The 14,753-nt window shown below is 42.2% G+C and overlaps 1 protein-coding gene across 4 annotated transcripts in view; it reads left to right on the top strand.

Moving 5' to 3' along the window:
- farp2 (FERM, RhoGEF and pleckstrin domain protein 2) overlaps positions 1-14,753 on the top strand; it is a 27,835-nt gene that overhangs the window by 3,768 nt on the left and 9,314 nt on the right. For all 4 annotated transcript variants that reach the window (XM_087179212.1, XM_087179213.1, XM_023425959.2 and 1 more), the window contains exons 3-13: positions 4,175-4,279; positions 5,411-5,453; positions 5,545-5,623; positions 6,062-6,159; positions 6,407-6,521; positions 8,805-8,952; positions 9,066-9,161; positions 9,310-9,473; positions 9,563-9,631; positions 9,778-9,835; positions 9,996-10,269. In XM_087179212.1, coding sequence (XP_087035338.1) covers positions 4,175-4,279; positions 5,411-5,453; positions 5,545-5,623; positions 6,062-6,159; positions 6,407-6,521; positions 8,805-8,952; positions 9,066-9,161; positions 9,310-9,473; positions 9,563-9,631; positions 9,778-9,835; positions 9,996-10,269 — 1,249 coding nt within the window. The remainder of the gene's footprint in view (positions 1-4,174; positions 4,280-5,410; positions 5,454-5,544; positions 5,624-6,061; positions 6,160-6,406; positions 6,522-8,804; positions 8,953-9,065; positions 9,162-9,309; positions 9,474-9,562; positions 9,632-9,777; positions 9,836-9,995; positions 10,270-14,753) is intronic.

The following is a 14,753-nucleotide window of genomic DNA, read 5'->3' as shown; positions in this document are numbered from 1 at the left end:
GGGGGGGGTAGTTATTGGTGGGAGGGAATCCGGGGCTGGCTTTGCTTTAGTGTTAGCAAACAAGCACATAAATAGCAAGGCTGACAACCAAGTGGGTTTGGGGGAGACATAGGGGCAGCCGCTGGTGTTGAAAGAGCAGTTCAGAGGGAGCAGTCAGGGCAGTACAAAGTTTGAGCCGGGGAGGTGGGGGAAGGGACACACTCAGGAGTGAAGCCCTGTTCAAAGTTTGGCCGAGGAATTTCAAGCAGCGGCCTGTTGCATAAAATCACATTTAGATCTTTGTCAGAACCAGATGCGTTTTACTTTTCACCTGTTCTTACATGGACGGACGTCGGTGAGGTGTAAACAGCGTGAAAAGCAAAACGCAGTGTGTTTTTTTTTAAAAGTCGTTTTTTTAATGTCGTCCTGAGCACCTTGCGATAACTTGAGATTAATCGGTGGTAGACTGTTTCAGTCTGATTATGTTTGTCACGGACGGAGCAGAACTTGCGCGTGTGTTTGATGTGTATGCTCAAAAAAGGAGCACTCTCAGGCTCTTCATTACAACCACTACAGCTGAGCACTCGGCTCTCGTCTGTACAAAGCACTCACACTGTCCCACTGTGAGCTGAAGTAGCTAAACAATCTAATGGCTGTGAATGGAAGGACTTGTTTAACATCTCAAACAGCCCCTCGCTCTGCACACCACGAATCTCTCCTGTTTTACCGCTGGGAATGATAGTCCTTCACTCGCTGGGGTCCCACCTATCTCAAGTTTTTATTTTCTAGTGTTTTGAAAGCCACGCTGAGGCTGCGAAGTATCTGGGTTACGCAGGTGACTTGAGCAGAAGGTGCACTGAAAAACCTGATCCTGATTACACACTGAGTAGTGTTTATCTGAACAACTTGCCCACAGGTGTGTCCCAAAAGCCGGATTGGTGAGAAGAAATCAGCAGCAATTATTTAAATGAAAGTTGCCATTTAGATAATAATTCCTTCAAAGAACCTGTTGAACTTTGAAACGTCTCCTCACAGACCTGTGAAAGTGGCCCGCTGGTGTGCAGAGCTTTTGTAAATGTATGTCAGCAGGAGGAAAAAAGCTCCCGGTGGCAAAGCCTAAACAATGTACATCCCACTGTGCCAAATACAAGCCCCAACACACCCCTGCTGTCAGGAGGAGGTTCTTCTAGAGCTCACTGCCATTCACTGGAGGCTGGGGAGTTTCAACTGCTGTGTGATAAAAACCGTGCTTAACCTGTCATGCAAGGTACACCCAAGCCCAGACTTTGAATGAGGCTGGATGATATCTGGGTTACACCTGTGGGTTTTTCTTTTTTTTGTCTGTTTTCTTATTCATTCTCTCTGTGCATGAGAAGAGCAGTCCTCCCACATTGCTGGCTGCTTTTCAAACTCAGTACTCAAATGCCCCCCCCCCACCCCCCCACCCCCTAACACAGGGGAACATTGCCTCCCACAGAAACATCTGTTTGTCATAATCCCTGCTGCTTTCGGAGCTTGATTGGGTGACCCACTGACCTGCCTTAACGTTGGAGCTCAGAAATGAGACCACGGTCCACGCACCGCAAAGTCGGGTGTGAACACACTGACCGTGATCTCACTGTCACATCAAAGGCTTTACTTTAAGCGGAAGCCCGCGCTGATTCGTGCCACTTTTATTTTGCATGGCAGATTCAGATAAGTCATGGTTGTAGACGAGCTGGGGAGTGTTGAGCGAATAAAATACCTGAATTGAAAATATTTCTTGAAGAACTAAAGAGATTTACACCACCTCAAGAAAATAGAGAAATGACATGGCTTCACATTTCACTTTGCAGGAACACACTTTTCTCTAATGTGCGGCTGCTATAAATAGTTATTTCCAATATCAGTTCATCAGTCTTTTTAATTTTTTTTCAGTGAATAATCTTTTAGTCTATAAAATGTAAGAATTGTGAAAAATGTTCATCATGAAGTCCAAGGTACCATCCTTAAGTTGCTTGTTTTGTGCGACCACTTCAAGTCCAACTGAAATCGTGTATCTCAATCCTAATATCTGCCAAAAATAATCACAATAAGATTATTGTTGTTAACTTATTTATTTATTTTGCATATCGTGCAGTTGTAGTCACAGTGTTAGTATTATTGATATTATACCCATGGTTCTCTCAACACCGCTGTGAGAAAAGCGAGAACTTGGCAGATCATCGTCTACGCCTGCTCCGTCATTTTGTTGCTCTTGATTCAAGTTTTGCTCTTGTCTGTCGTCACATGGCTTTCTTTCGCCCTGTTGTCACTTTTAATGACTGTTCTTGAATGAAGAGATGTCAAACGTTTTATGAGGGTGGCATAAAGACTGTGCCCTCGGTGTTGTATGCAGTAACTGATTGCACGTGCTGATAACCCCAGCAGTAAAAGGAAGTTATTTGAAGGGAAATTACCTGCACAGGTGTGCATTGTTGAGAAATTCCATGTAGAAATTATACTGGGTGCATTTTGTGTATTCACGCAGGAGGAGGTGAGGCCGATCGGCAGTGGTGTAACTCGTGCTCTGGGAGCAATTAGATCTCTGTCCATCCCTCCCTCTCTCAGACTGTTGACGATAAAGCTGAATGTCCCAGAGGAGGCTTTTACTCTCCCTCGAGAACCGGAGTGCTGCGAGTGCAGTTTCATGCATTCCTGCAGAGGGTTAATGACTGACACAAAGGAGGAGCTTCTGAAAGCACACACCAGTCAACACACAGCAGTTTGCTGTGTGTTGACTGGTGAATAAGAAATCACTTAACAGTTTATTCTAATCTGCCATCGGTTCCAATCGACCTAATTCTGGGTTATAATTTTTCACATCTTGGTAAAATAACATTTTCTTTATATATATATATATATATATATATATATATATATATACTCACATATAATGTAAATCTCATGGTTTAGTACTCATCAGGCTGATTATATCTATTATATGTTGCAGTGTATCTTGAATCTTAAAAGCTGTTTACCCTCAATTAACACTGAATCACAACCGAAACTGTGTGAACCTTACAGGGGAAGCTTGTGTGGACATGTTGTCTTTTGTTTGAAGGGGAAGATTTGGTTTTTGCTGAGAGGACTTTGTTTACATCGGGTCTGTCTGCTTACAGATTAGTGTATGATTTATATCCACTCTTTGTTGAATCGTTTTTTTCACTGAACGAGTCAAACCGAGACAGAACTGTTCCTTGCATTTGGCCCCCGATGCATTTTGTATACTTACTGATGCTGTCTGAATAGTATGTTTGGCCTGCACTCAAAGACAACCCAGACAAAGTATTTTAACACACCAGTTTTTTATTGTTTTTTTTCTGCTCTGGCTGAGATCAGCTGTAATTGGACGCTGTAAATGTGCGGGGAAAAAAAAAAAGGAGCATTTTACAACAGATTCCTTAATTTATGGATGTTGTGTCAGGAGGTTTCACCTGCAATTTATAGATTTAGTGAATGCAGAACATATGATTCTATCACAGTAATGAAAAGACTTTAACTACAGTAAATCGCAGGGCGCTCTTTGAGTTGTAATGCTTTACTTTAGCAGTTCCTTTTTTATAAGCCTTTTAAAAATACTATTTTACATTACAACCAGATGTTTTGGGCTATAATTTTCTCAAAAAGTCACAGGCTAGGATTCCAAACCTCAAGTGCAGTGTGTTCTTAGTGCATAGTAATTAGTTCTTCATTTAGTGAAAACAAACCCCAGAGCGTTGAGAAGGTAAACTTCGGCAGATTTCCTGCTTGTGACTTTGCTGCACTCTGCTCAGCGACAGTGAATGTACAGTAGGATGCATTTCTTGCAGTTTATTTATTTACACAAGGAAACCGTTTCGAATCGACAGATGAAACATAAGCGGCTGTAAAACGCACAATGAAGTGGATCATTTACAGATACCAAATATTTACTGCACCGCACAGACAGACCGTGTTTGCTCGGCGCTCGCTCCGAAACACAAGCACGGCCTCACCTTCCTCGCCTCCGGTCCGAGCGAAAATCTGTGTTTGATAGTGATCTCTGTTAATCACCCGTGTTGTTTTTGTCAGCTGTAACGCAATTTCTCACACCGCCGAGACCGTGAGATGCATCGTCACTGGTCTTTTGAGATCTTTGTGTTGACACGGTGATGAAAATAATGATTCCTTCCTCTCCTGTTGTTTTTCCTTCCAGCCAAAAGCTCTTGGACAGGCTCTCCTCTCTGAGGTTTTCCACAGAGGCAACCTCATAGAGAGTGATTACTTTGGCCTCGAGTTTCAGAACATGCAGATGAACTGGGTACGTAAACCGACAACTGTGTCCGTTGTGTTTCCCGTTTGAAGTGAATATCCAGGAACTGACACAAAAGCTGATTATACAAGTCACTTAAGTATTGACCAGCGAAGGTAGACAAGATTTTAAAAGTCAAAGGTCACGGCTTGCCGACAGCAAGACTTGAGTCCGGGTCAAGATCACCTTTTGAAGTCATTCCTCTTCTTTAGCTTCTGACAGCGCACACGTGGAAGTAGTGTTGTTTTCACTGGATTTGAGCGGTATATAATCTGGGAATATTTTTAACTCGTCTGGCACAAGTGTCCATATACAAATGTCAGACTTTCCATTGTTTTATTCTTCCAGAAACATAAATGTAATTCAAGACCACCCAGAAGTTTTTTTTTTTTTCGTAAAAGCAACAGAGAAGAGATATGAAACACATATCATCTTCAAAGACAACGGAGCCGGTGTTAGTAAGAGCTAAATGAAATAAACATTAACTATTTCAAATGCAATTTTATAAGAAAATCCCAATAGGCAACATATTAGAGCTGAAATGATGACAGCTGTTTTGAAATCAGTTAATTGTTTGAGTCATTTTTCAAACAAAAATACCAAAACGATCCTAATTGACACCCGTTTTGTTTAACCCAAAGATATTCAGTGTTTGTTTGTTTTTTTAAAGTAAAAAGCAACAAATCATCACAAATGAGAAGCTGGAACCATCAAATGTTTGGTATTTAAATTATTGGTTAAAAATCGACAAATCAATTAATCCACTGCTCATTTTGGGCTGTCATTGTTTTTACTCCCAAGGCGGATGAGTAGCTTCACTTTTCCTGAGTTTATTTTTAATGCCCTAACACACTCGCATGTGTAACTACGAGCTGAGAGAAGAATTTGGATAAATATCAGCTGATACCAATTTCTCAATTTATCCGTCTGGATTTAGCACATTGCTCCCTCGATCAGGCCCAGATGTAACAGAGCAGACAGGCTCTTCTTAGAGTGAGTGAGGTTTGACCCGCATTATTTTCCACATGACTCTTACTAACATCCAGACACCGACTCGATGTAAAAACCTCTGTCCTTCACCACCTTGTTAAATTCTGTAAAAAAAAAAAGATGATGCTATTTCTTTCTCTTTTTTTTTAGGTTTGGCTGGAACCCACAAAACCTGTTGTCAGACAAGTCAGAAGTGAGTGAGCTCAAATATTATCTCCAAGTTCCACGTTAAATGAAAATGTGCACATGTGCTGATGATGCGTTTTCATTTTTTTTTTTTTCAGGACCACCAAATACCTTATTTAGACTGTCAGTGAAATTCTTCCCCCCAGACCCGGGTCAGCTGCAGGAGGAGTACACAAGGTCAGTGACTGTAATTTCCTACTGGATATTACATTTATCTCGTGCCTGTGTAGAGGAGCTTTAGAAACGCAACTGTTTTTTGTTTTTACTTTTCAGAAGCTCACGATTATGATTTTCAGGGCGTAACATTATTTGTCCTCCCAAAAATGTTTTTGAATGGTTTTTTTGTAGTTTTAATGCTTAGTGTCAGTCGGTGAGAAATCCATTCATGCATTCATCAGTGCTTGTATCTATTTTCATTTAAATGCAGGATTTTCACCATCGTAAAATCCAGCTTTGTGTTTTGTTTTTTTTATGCTAAAAAACAATCAAATATCTTCTGTTATGTGATATTTAACTTTCCCAGAGATAATGAATCCATAATAAACTTTGTTCGTGCTTATTTACTTCTCATGAACACAAACGGTTGGACTCTAATCCTCTGTGTGTTTTCTTTAGGTACTTATTCTCCCTGCAGATGAAGAGAGATCTGATGGAGAGCAGGTTGATCTGCACGGAAAATACCGGAGCCCTGCTGGCCTCTCATCTTGTCCAGTGTATGTCTGAGCTGTTTTTGTATTATGTTTTATATTAATACCAAATCAAGACAATTTCTCTTCCTGCAATGACTGCATTGCAGAAGTGTGAAACAGCTGTTGTAACGCTGAAGTGGTTTGGGAGCAGGCAGCTTAGTTTTACACACCTCATCCTCCAGCTCCACTGCACAAACCAGTGACCTCTCTTGATAGACATTTACATTGATGTACAAAACTGACGTCACCTTTCCTCCTCCATCCACCACAGCGGAGATCGGCGACTACGACGACGTAGCGGACAGGGACTACCTGAGGGTGAACAAGCTGTTGCCTTATCAAGACAAGGTGCAAGAGAGGATCATGGAGCTCCACTGCAGGCACCTGTAAGTCGCTCCGTCTTTATCTGCACTAACTTTGTTTTTCATGTTTGGCTCAAAAGAATGATGCTAAACAATGTTAATCACCTTGTAGACAGGTTTCTGTCAAACCAGTCTTTCCCTTCCCCAAGGAACAAAGTCCGGCGCCTCTTCCAGCTGATTCAAACTGTTACCATGCCTCTTAAAATACAGCAAAGTACAATACTAAAAAAGTTAGAGTACTGCAGTGAAAGTATAGTTTTAAGATGACTTTGAGAAGTAGAACAGAAAGTACTACAAGCACTATGATAGAGTAACAAGAGTACTGTAACTGACTCACTCAGTTCACCACGACGTGCACACAGATCAGGACGGTCACGGTCTGACCTCGGCCCCACGTAGGGCCACATTATCGTGGTTTAGTGCGGTTACTTCCTGCTGCGACAATGTCATGGAAACGCAAATGATCACAGCATAATTGTAGTGCCGCAAAAAGGAAATACAACACTAGTGAGAAGCACAAGCAGTTGACAGGCTCACAGATGACAAACATGCTGATAAAAACCAAACCTGAGTGGGTGTTTAGTTTTTTGGTAAATACAAAACGCACATCTTCACCTCTTCAGTCTCACGGCAACAACAGCTCACTCAGTAGATGTTGGATATCGACTCACACAGCCTTTCGTATGTGGTTTCCAAGGTTTGGAACATACCAGAATATACTGAGAATTTTTCAGCATAGATGTTGAATGAAACCTCATTTTCGGATCTACACACACACACACACACACACACTGCTGCTTCCAACCTCTTGGATCGTCTCAAGTCCAAAATTATGTCTCGCAAAAAAGCGTATCGCATGAATCATGATTTTGGGGAATTTGTAAGCAGTGATACATCATGTCAGCTTTAAACACAAATGTTTAGTGTTAACTGTGATTAGTCAAGTCAACTGAGACAACTGTGTTTTCTTGCTAAAACAACTGTAATGAGGGGATTTGTCTCATTTCAGAGTTTAGAGCCTCAGAAAACCGCTCGCTGCACTTTTCCCACCACCAGCCGCCTCGTTAGCGCAGCGCTATCCCCACAACCAATAGAGGGGCTATTTTCAAACCAGTGCAATAGGTGGCTCTAAAGACCTTTGCTAATCTCTTCCCTCATTTGCCAGGGTGGAAGCAAGAGCGGCAAGTTCCCCTGTCCTAATCCCCGGCTCTGGCTGGTCTATTAGCCATAAGGCCAGTGGGGCAGGGGAGGGCCCTAAGGAGATTTCGCTGCTTAACGGATGAACAAAATTAGAATGTGGTGATGATTGGACGGATATGTCTTCCTAACATGCTGTTTGGTTGTAATCACATGGTTTTTAGTTAATGCCTCTCCAATCCTCCTAAGTTATAAGGGATTTAAGGTCACACTACTCGACATACAAGTCATGATACAATCTTAGTTTGTTCGGATCGCATGCGGTTAATCAAAAGAAGAGTTGCATCGTGTGCCGCCGGGGAAACACGAGACTGATTTTATTGCAAAGTACATCATCAAAATGTGCTCAAGGAAACGTAAAAGCTCAGCAGCCTGTTGATGGAGGGTTAATTAATTAAAAACAACAGTGACTTGTAGTTCTTGTGCTTTAAGTCAATGAACATGGACGTTTAGATTGACGTGTATTAGAAGGGAAATGTAGTTGTATATGGCAAGTACTAAAAGCAGCATGTGTGCGACGATCATCCAGGACTCTGTAGGAACTATGAGAACGGTAACGATTATTCATGTGCCACATTTCACACACAAAGACGGTTCAAATATTAAAAGTGATAAGTGCAGGATGTTTTACAGTCAGTTCTGTGCTTTTAACTTGAGTGCACTTCCCCAGAAAATCTATTATATATGTCCGTGTAGTCAGTTAGTGACAAACCAAGGTAAATTTGTTGTCTGCACAATTACAATAAGTCATTTCATTGCCGTGTATCATTTGGCCTAAAGGATCTGTGTAAGGTTAAATAAAGGAGGCTTAAGGATTTAGCCACGTCGCTCCGTTTGGAAAGTAGAAAGTAGTAGAAGTGAAGTTCCTGTTTTTGGAAACGGGTCTTGAGCCAATGTTGGACGGTGTCTAGTTTTCTAATCTGTTTATATAAGGTCAGCCATGTCAACGGGAGCACGGAGATCTAATTAGCCGAGACTCAACTTTGGTGTGAATCAGGAGGTCAAACTCAAAACCTCACCTGAGCCGCCAGTTTACTGTGAGAACAACACGAAGAGGGACGTGTTGTTACTCACGAGTATTTCATGGGCCTGTTACATTTTCTGCTTCAGGGGTCAGACTCCAGCTGAGTCGGATTTCCAAATACTGGAGATTGCCCGCAAACTGGAGATGTACGGCGTCCGCTTCCACCCTGCGGCCGACCGGGAAGGCACCAAGATCAATCTGGCTGTAGCTCATATGGGCCTTCAGGTTTTTCAGGTGATTGCTGCCGTCACACCAGCTCTGTTTTGTGACTTTCAGTCCTTTTTTTAAATGTTGCTAAAGTGTATTTCCTCCTCTTCTTTCTTTTTTAATACGATTTCATCTCCCAGGGCACCACAAAAATAAATACCTTCAACTGGTCTAAGATTCGCAAACTGAGCTTCAAAAGAAAACGGTTCCTGATCAAGCTCCACCCAGAGGTTCATGTACGTATTAGTGATCAGTGTTGTTTGGAAAAAGACTCTCTGCCGGAGTTGGATGTTTATTTTATCCGCATGCTTCACTTTCCACATCCACTGACCAGCTTATTGTGTAATTTCGTTCTGTTTCGTTTTAATCTTTGTATTTTTTTAGGGGCCCCATCAGGACACTCTGGAGTTTATGATGGCCAGTCGAGACCAGTGTAAAATCTTTTGGAAGATCTGTGTGGAATATCACTCATTTTTCCGTTTGTTTGACCAACCCCTCCCCAAGTCCAAAGCTATCCTCTTCACTAGAGGCTCGTCCTTCAGATACAGGTATTAGTCATGTCCATCTTTAATGCTCGGTGGGGGGGGTGGGGGGGGTTTTAATTATTCAGTGTCTAATTCAAAACTCTTTCTGTCAGTGGAAGGACCCAGAAGCAACTTGTGGAGTACGTCAGGGAAAACGGAGCAAAGAGAACGCCATACCAGAGGTGTGTGTTTCCATCTATAGTTTATACTGTGTTTATCGGAAAGACAGGTTGTTTTCCTTTCTAATTCTTCATGAGCGTTGACTGATGAAATGTTTCCACAATGCATTTATCATCTTTATACTGACATGAGATTCTCTGTTGTTCAGGAGGAACAGTAAAATACGAATGTCTGCTCGCTCCCTAGCAACAGATGTGCCAAAACAGGTCAGTGTTGATGCATTTGTGCAACAAGTAAAACTATATATTTTACTTTATTGAATAAACTAATACAATTCTCCTTTCCCTTTTTTTATTACTTTCCGCTTTTCTTTTTCTCCCCCCTCACTGTTTCTTTCCTTGTCCTTTCTGTGTTGCATTGTTTCAGAGCTTGTCATTCAATGACAGTCTCAGGGCCCCAGGCTCCCCTTCTTCCGCTACAGTGTCCTTCCACCCGGCGCACATCTCTAGTGTCCTCCCACGAACAGAGCAACCTCAGCCCCAGCCTTTGACCGCACTGAGCCACTCTCCAGCGCCTCACCAGCAGCATCAGCACCAGCAGCAGCAGCAACTTCAGTCCCCTCTGCAAGCTACCAGACCCCCCAGCCCACCGACGGAAGAACCTCTCAAGGCCGCTTCCCCATCCCACTTCGCTTTTCAAGGTGCCCCTAGCAATCAGGCAGCAGGACACTGCAGCCCCTTGTTTGTGTGTGTAGAGAGTGGCACTTCCCAATCGCAGCCTTCCAAAAATGGCAATGAGGATAATGAGCTTGGTGGGAGACGGGGACCCGGGTGCTCGGTGGGAGGGGGTGGAGGGAAGAGGAAGGGGGTTCTTACACCTGAGGCTTTTGAGGCGGAGCTCTTGCGTGCGAAACAGAGTCCCATGTTCTCCATGTCCAACTCGCCTCTGCATGTCACTGAGGAGTTCATAGATGACGATCCCACTGAAATATCCTTTTATGGTGGGGGGGCCGAGGCCTACTCTTATGGGCTCGACGATAAAGTAGACCAGTTTCACGATGTGGAGGAATCTGACCTCAGAAAAAACAGGATCTTTAGTGTGGGTATTGAGGATCTGAATGGTAATACCAATCCCTTCCCTGATAGCATTGTTGGTAATTCTGAGACCAGCTCCTTGGTGAATAACCGCTCCGAGTGCAGTTCCCTGGACAACCTGGGGCTCAGCTCTGCAGGTGAGTCCATGTCAGCGGGTTACGGAGGCCCCGACTCCTCCTCCCTTCGCCTGCCAGGCTCTGACTTCCAGTCAGAGGCCAGCTCAATGGTCAACTTCCCAGCGTACTCTGTGCGCTCTGACAGCAGCTCCGCTGTGCAGTTCAGTGACCTGGTAGAGCAGCTTGAGCAGCTCAGCTACCCGCCCACAGCCACTGAGGGCTCTGGGAACGGCAGCTCAGATTCAGACTCTGACTGGGGCTCTGACAGCATCCTTCCCCCTGAGCAGAACCTGTTTTACAGTAACCCCCTGACGGGGAGCGGTGGTATCGAAGGGTTCCTCCTCCAGTGTCACAACCTGCAGGCCCTGGCACTCGCCGACACCTCTGGATCCCCTCATATTAAAATGTAACATGCCCTTAAAGCACTTGAGGGCCTCGGTCCAGGGCTGTCCAATGTATAGAAAAAACTCTTTTTCCACATTGTAATTAATAATAATAATAACAAGCAGCAGCTGCAGCTACATGCTTTCATTTTTAATTTCTGCTCCGTACTCCGGGTTTCTGCAGCAGCACTGTTATTTTTACTTGTATCAGAGATTTGACCTGTTGTGCCATGGTACCCTGCCGTGGTCAGGTTGTGGTGCTTTTTTTTTTTTTATCACTCCCGTCTTCTCATGAAACTCGGCTGATCACGTTTTTGCCTCTTATTTTCATGAGACTCTTGAATAACGTCGTCTTTCTTTGTCTTTTTCTGTAGCACTACAGTCTATTTAGAGCAAATGTTGGTTAGGCATTTGAGGCGTGTCCCTCTCAAACATTTCAGAAAATACAAAACATTTTGTGCTTTTTTTATTTTTATTTTTGGAAGCTTTATATCTTAAATATTCGTTTTACAGCCTTTAAAGCTGTAATTAACAAGTTGGCATAGGAATGTCTAGTTAGATTTTCAGTATGTAACAATTTAACTCAGGAGGTCAGAAAAATAATGTTCTGCGTCCACCTTTTTTAATTTGAAGGCCTGGCATTATGCTTTCAATTTAGTGAGACTCAAATCTAGCTAATTAAAGGAAATCTGTAAGTAATGTAGAGTTTTTTTAATGATGATTTATAACCTTATTTGACCAATAAATAAGAAATCAAAGTACTTAAGGAATACTTTTAACTATTTTATTGTTAGATTAATGTCTCTAATCTCAGGGTAAAAGTGAAACCAACATTTGTCCAGATTCAGTGATCCTCCTGTGTTTCTAAAAACAAAACAAAAGAAAGACATGCCATGGAGCCCCACTGTGCATTTGCACTTGTGTGCCTCACTGACATCTGCTGGTTGAAGCAGTTGGAGCATTTTCACATCAAGACTAGTCCACAACGCACCAAGTAGGTGAAGGATTTAACAAAAGAAAAAAGAAAGTATTTCACCAACTAACATTTTTGCTTCATGTTTAGTGAAGATGAAGAATGTAAGCAGTGTACTAATGAGCCGTGAAGTACACTGTTAACACCACTCTATACAAAATGAATGTATCATCTTACCTGTATGTAAGGCCGTAGTTAACCATGTAAAATAGTGTTTTATACAGTAGTACGTCCTAATTATTATTATCATTATTATTATTATTAAAGTTGGAATGTGGAGCGTCCAGATGTAGCGTTTGTCAACATTTCAAAGCATCAAATTTTCGTCACTTCCAGGAGACCCTTTCACAATAATAGGCGTTAGTGGCTTTTGTAGTACCGTGTGTGTGTGTGTGTGTGTGTGTGTGTGTGTGTGTGTGTCGTAAAAGGTCGACGTCGCCTTGTCTCTTCTGGCCTTTTTTTTTTTTTTTTTTTTTTTTTTTTTTTTTTTAGCATGTTTCAGGGTTTTTAGCGTGAGCTATCTTCAGGATACCAACACGATGGGTTGTCTGTGTATTGGAAGGAAACGGGATCTTTTGCACATTAGCTTTGAATTTTTCATCACTTTTTTATATTAGCTGAATTTTTTTTTTATGGTGTTATTTTTAAGCTTTGATAAAGGAACGATTGTTTTCAGTCATGTGGTCAGTCACTAATATACGAGCATGCACACAGTTTCCGTTCTTTTCTTTTTTAATCAACCACCCTCCAGGCGTCAGATTAGTCTGAGGTGTCGGATCGGGTCAAGTCTGACTTCTGATGATCTCACTGCGCCGTACAAACCTGAAAACCTAATACTGTGTTCATATCAAACTAATCAGCAGCGTTTTGTTAGTTCACTGATGTCATTTCCTCCTCAAAACAGCCTTGACTCGCCGAGTCCCAGTTTTTAATTTCCTTTTGTTTGAGCTCACTTAAATCTGCCTGAGGGGAGATTTCACTTGACTCTCTGCGAAGTTTTTTGTTTCTGTACAACGTTACAGAGTTTTGTTTTGTCAGCAGCACTTGCACCGCAGTGCCTTAAAGCACTTACTCTCACTCTTTTCATGCAATATGCTTTTATCTCAGGTCTTCGTTCCTGTTTACTTTTTAATAGCTTCGGGATTTTCCCAGCAAAACACGTATGTGGGAGGAAAGGGGCGATCGAAATTAAGAGTTTTCCTCTTTAGTAATCGATAGACAGTTGATAAATACTCACCTGTTCTCATTGTCATTTTGAAGGATGGCAAGTAGCCATTTTTATTTTTTCTTTATAAAACAAAAAAAACTAAGAAGGAAAATATAGAAACGTATTTTCCAGAAGTGTTTTTGTAATCTCTCTACAGTCACAAGTGTGGACAGTTGTTTTCTGTGTCACCTTGGAGATGATTTAGTTTCACACACCATCAGTGACAGTAAACCATATAGAGATGTGATGAAGGGTTTGTCTTGATGGCTTTTTTTCTTTTCTTTTTACATTTTTGCCTTTGGTTTCTTGTCTGCCATGTCTCCCCACATCTCAACTAAAGACTTAATTCACAACGGGCTGACATTTATAACCAGCTAAGCTAACTGCACTTAGGCATCAAGTAATGATCACTTAATCCTGAACTTGTATATTTACTAATCATAAACAACTTGTACTTAATGTTTTGTATGTTTTCCTCTCAAGAATAAAGTAATCACTTTTGGGTACCATGAATGTCAGACTTAAAATTCTTTTTGAGATGCAGACTGAAATCATATGAGCAATGCTGATGTAATTCTTTACTGCTTTAACAGAAGCCCCGGTGGAGGTGGAGGTGGTGGTGGTGGCGGTGATGGTGCACCTTCCTTTTTAAAGGCCAAAATGAAAGACGTGTGCGTAGTCCAGGACAAATCTTTACCTCTTCCTCTGTCTCCAGACTAAACTAACTCGTAGCAGTGCTGGAGAAGGAAGATATACTTATTATAAGTATTGTGTATAATTGTGCAGTTTTATCCTGTTTTGAAATCTGAATGAAAGTCATTAAAATCTTGGGTCACATGCTGTAGCAACATGCTGCAAGTTGTCTCTGTCGACTCATTAGTGCCCCACACTTCAGCCAGTCCTCCTCCTCCTAGAGGAGTTATGCTCCTGCTTTAGTCTGGAGTCTTCTTCAGTGTAACAACATCAGAAAATGAAGCCTGTATTGTCGACGCACACACTCGTTTTCTTTAATATTTGAGGCAACAGACTTGTATGTTGTTGGGGTGGGGTGGGGGGTTTAACTCATACACAAGATTCCTCAACCTAATTCCAGCTGAGTGTGTGTGTGTGTGTGTGTGTGTGTGTGTGTGTGTGCTCCCTGTTTGGACGGGCTTTGTGCCAAGTCATTCCACAGCAAACCCCCGTCCTCTGGCTGTGGAGCCTGACGTCCTCCCTCCTCTCCCCTCCTGTCATTCCCTGTGGGCTATTTCACATTGACTATAAACAACTATTTACCCTCCAGACAGGCCACATTCCTGATAAGTCTTTGCGTGAGCAATTATTTCCGGGTCGAGGACCGACTTTTCTTTTTTTTCTTCTTCTTCTTTTTTCCCTCTTGGCCTTCCCCATTCCTTTTTTTTTTTTTTTTTTT

This window comes from Seriola lalandi, unplaced genomic scaffold (assembly GCF_002814215.2).
Source record: "Seriola lalandi dorsalis isolate HSWRI2012SDOR001 ecotype SW California unplaced genomic scaffold, Sedor1 jcf7180002054797, whole genome shotgun sequence".
Lineage (NCBI taxonomy): Eukaryota > Metazoa > Chordata > Actinopteri > Carangiformes > Carangidae > Seriola > Seriola lalandi.
The sequence above is the reverse complement of the archived record's forward strand: the minus strand, read 5'-3'. Positions and strand labels throughout refer to the sequence as shown.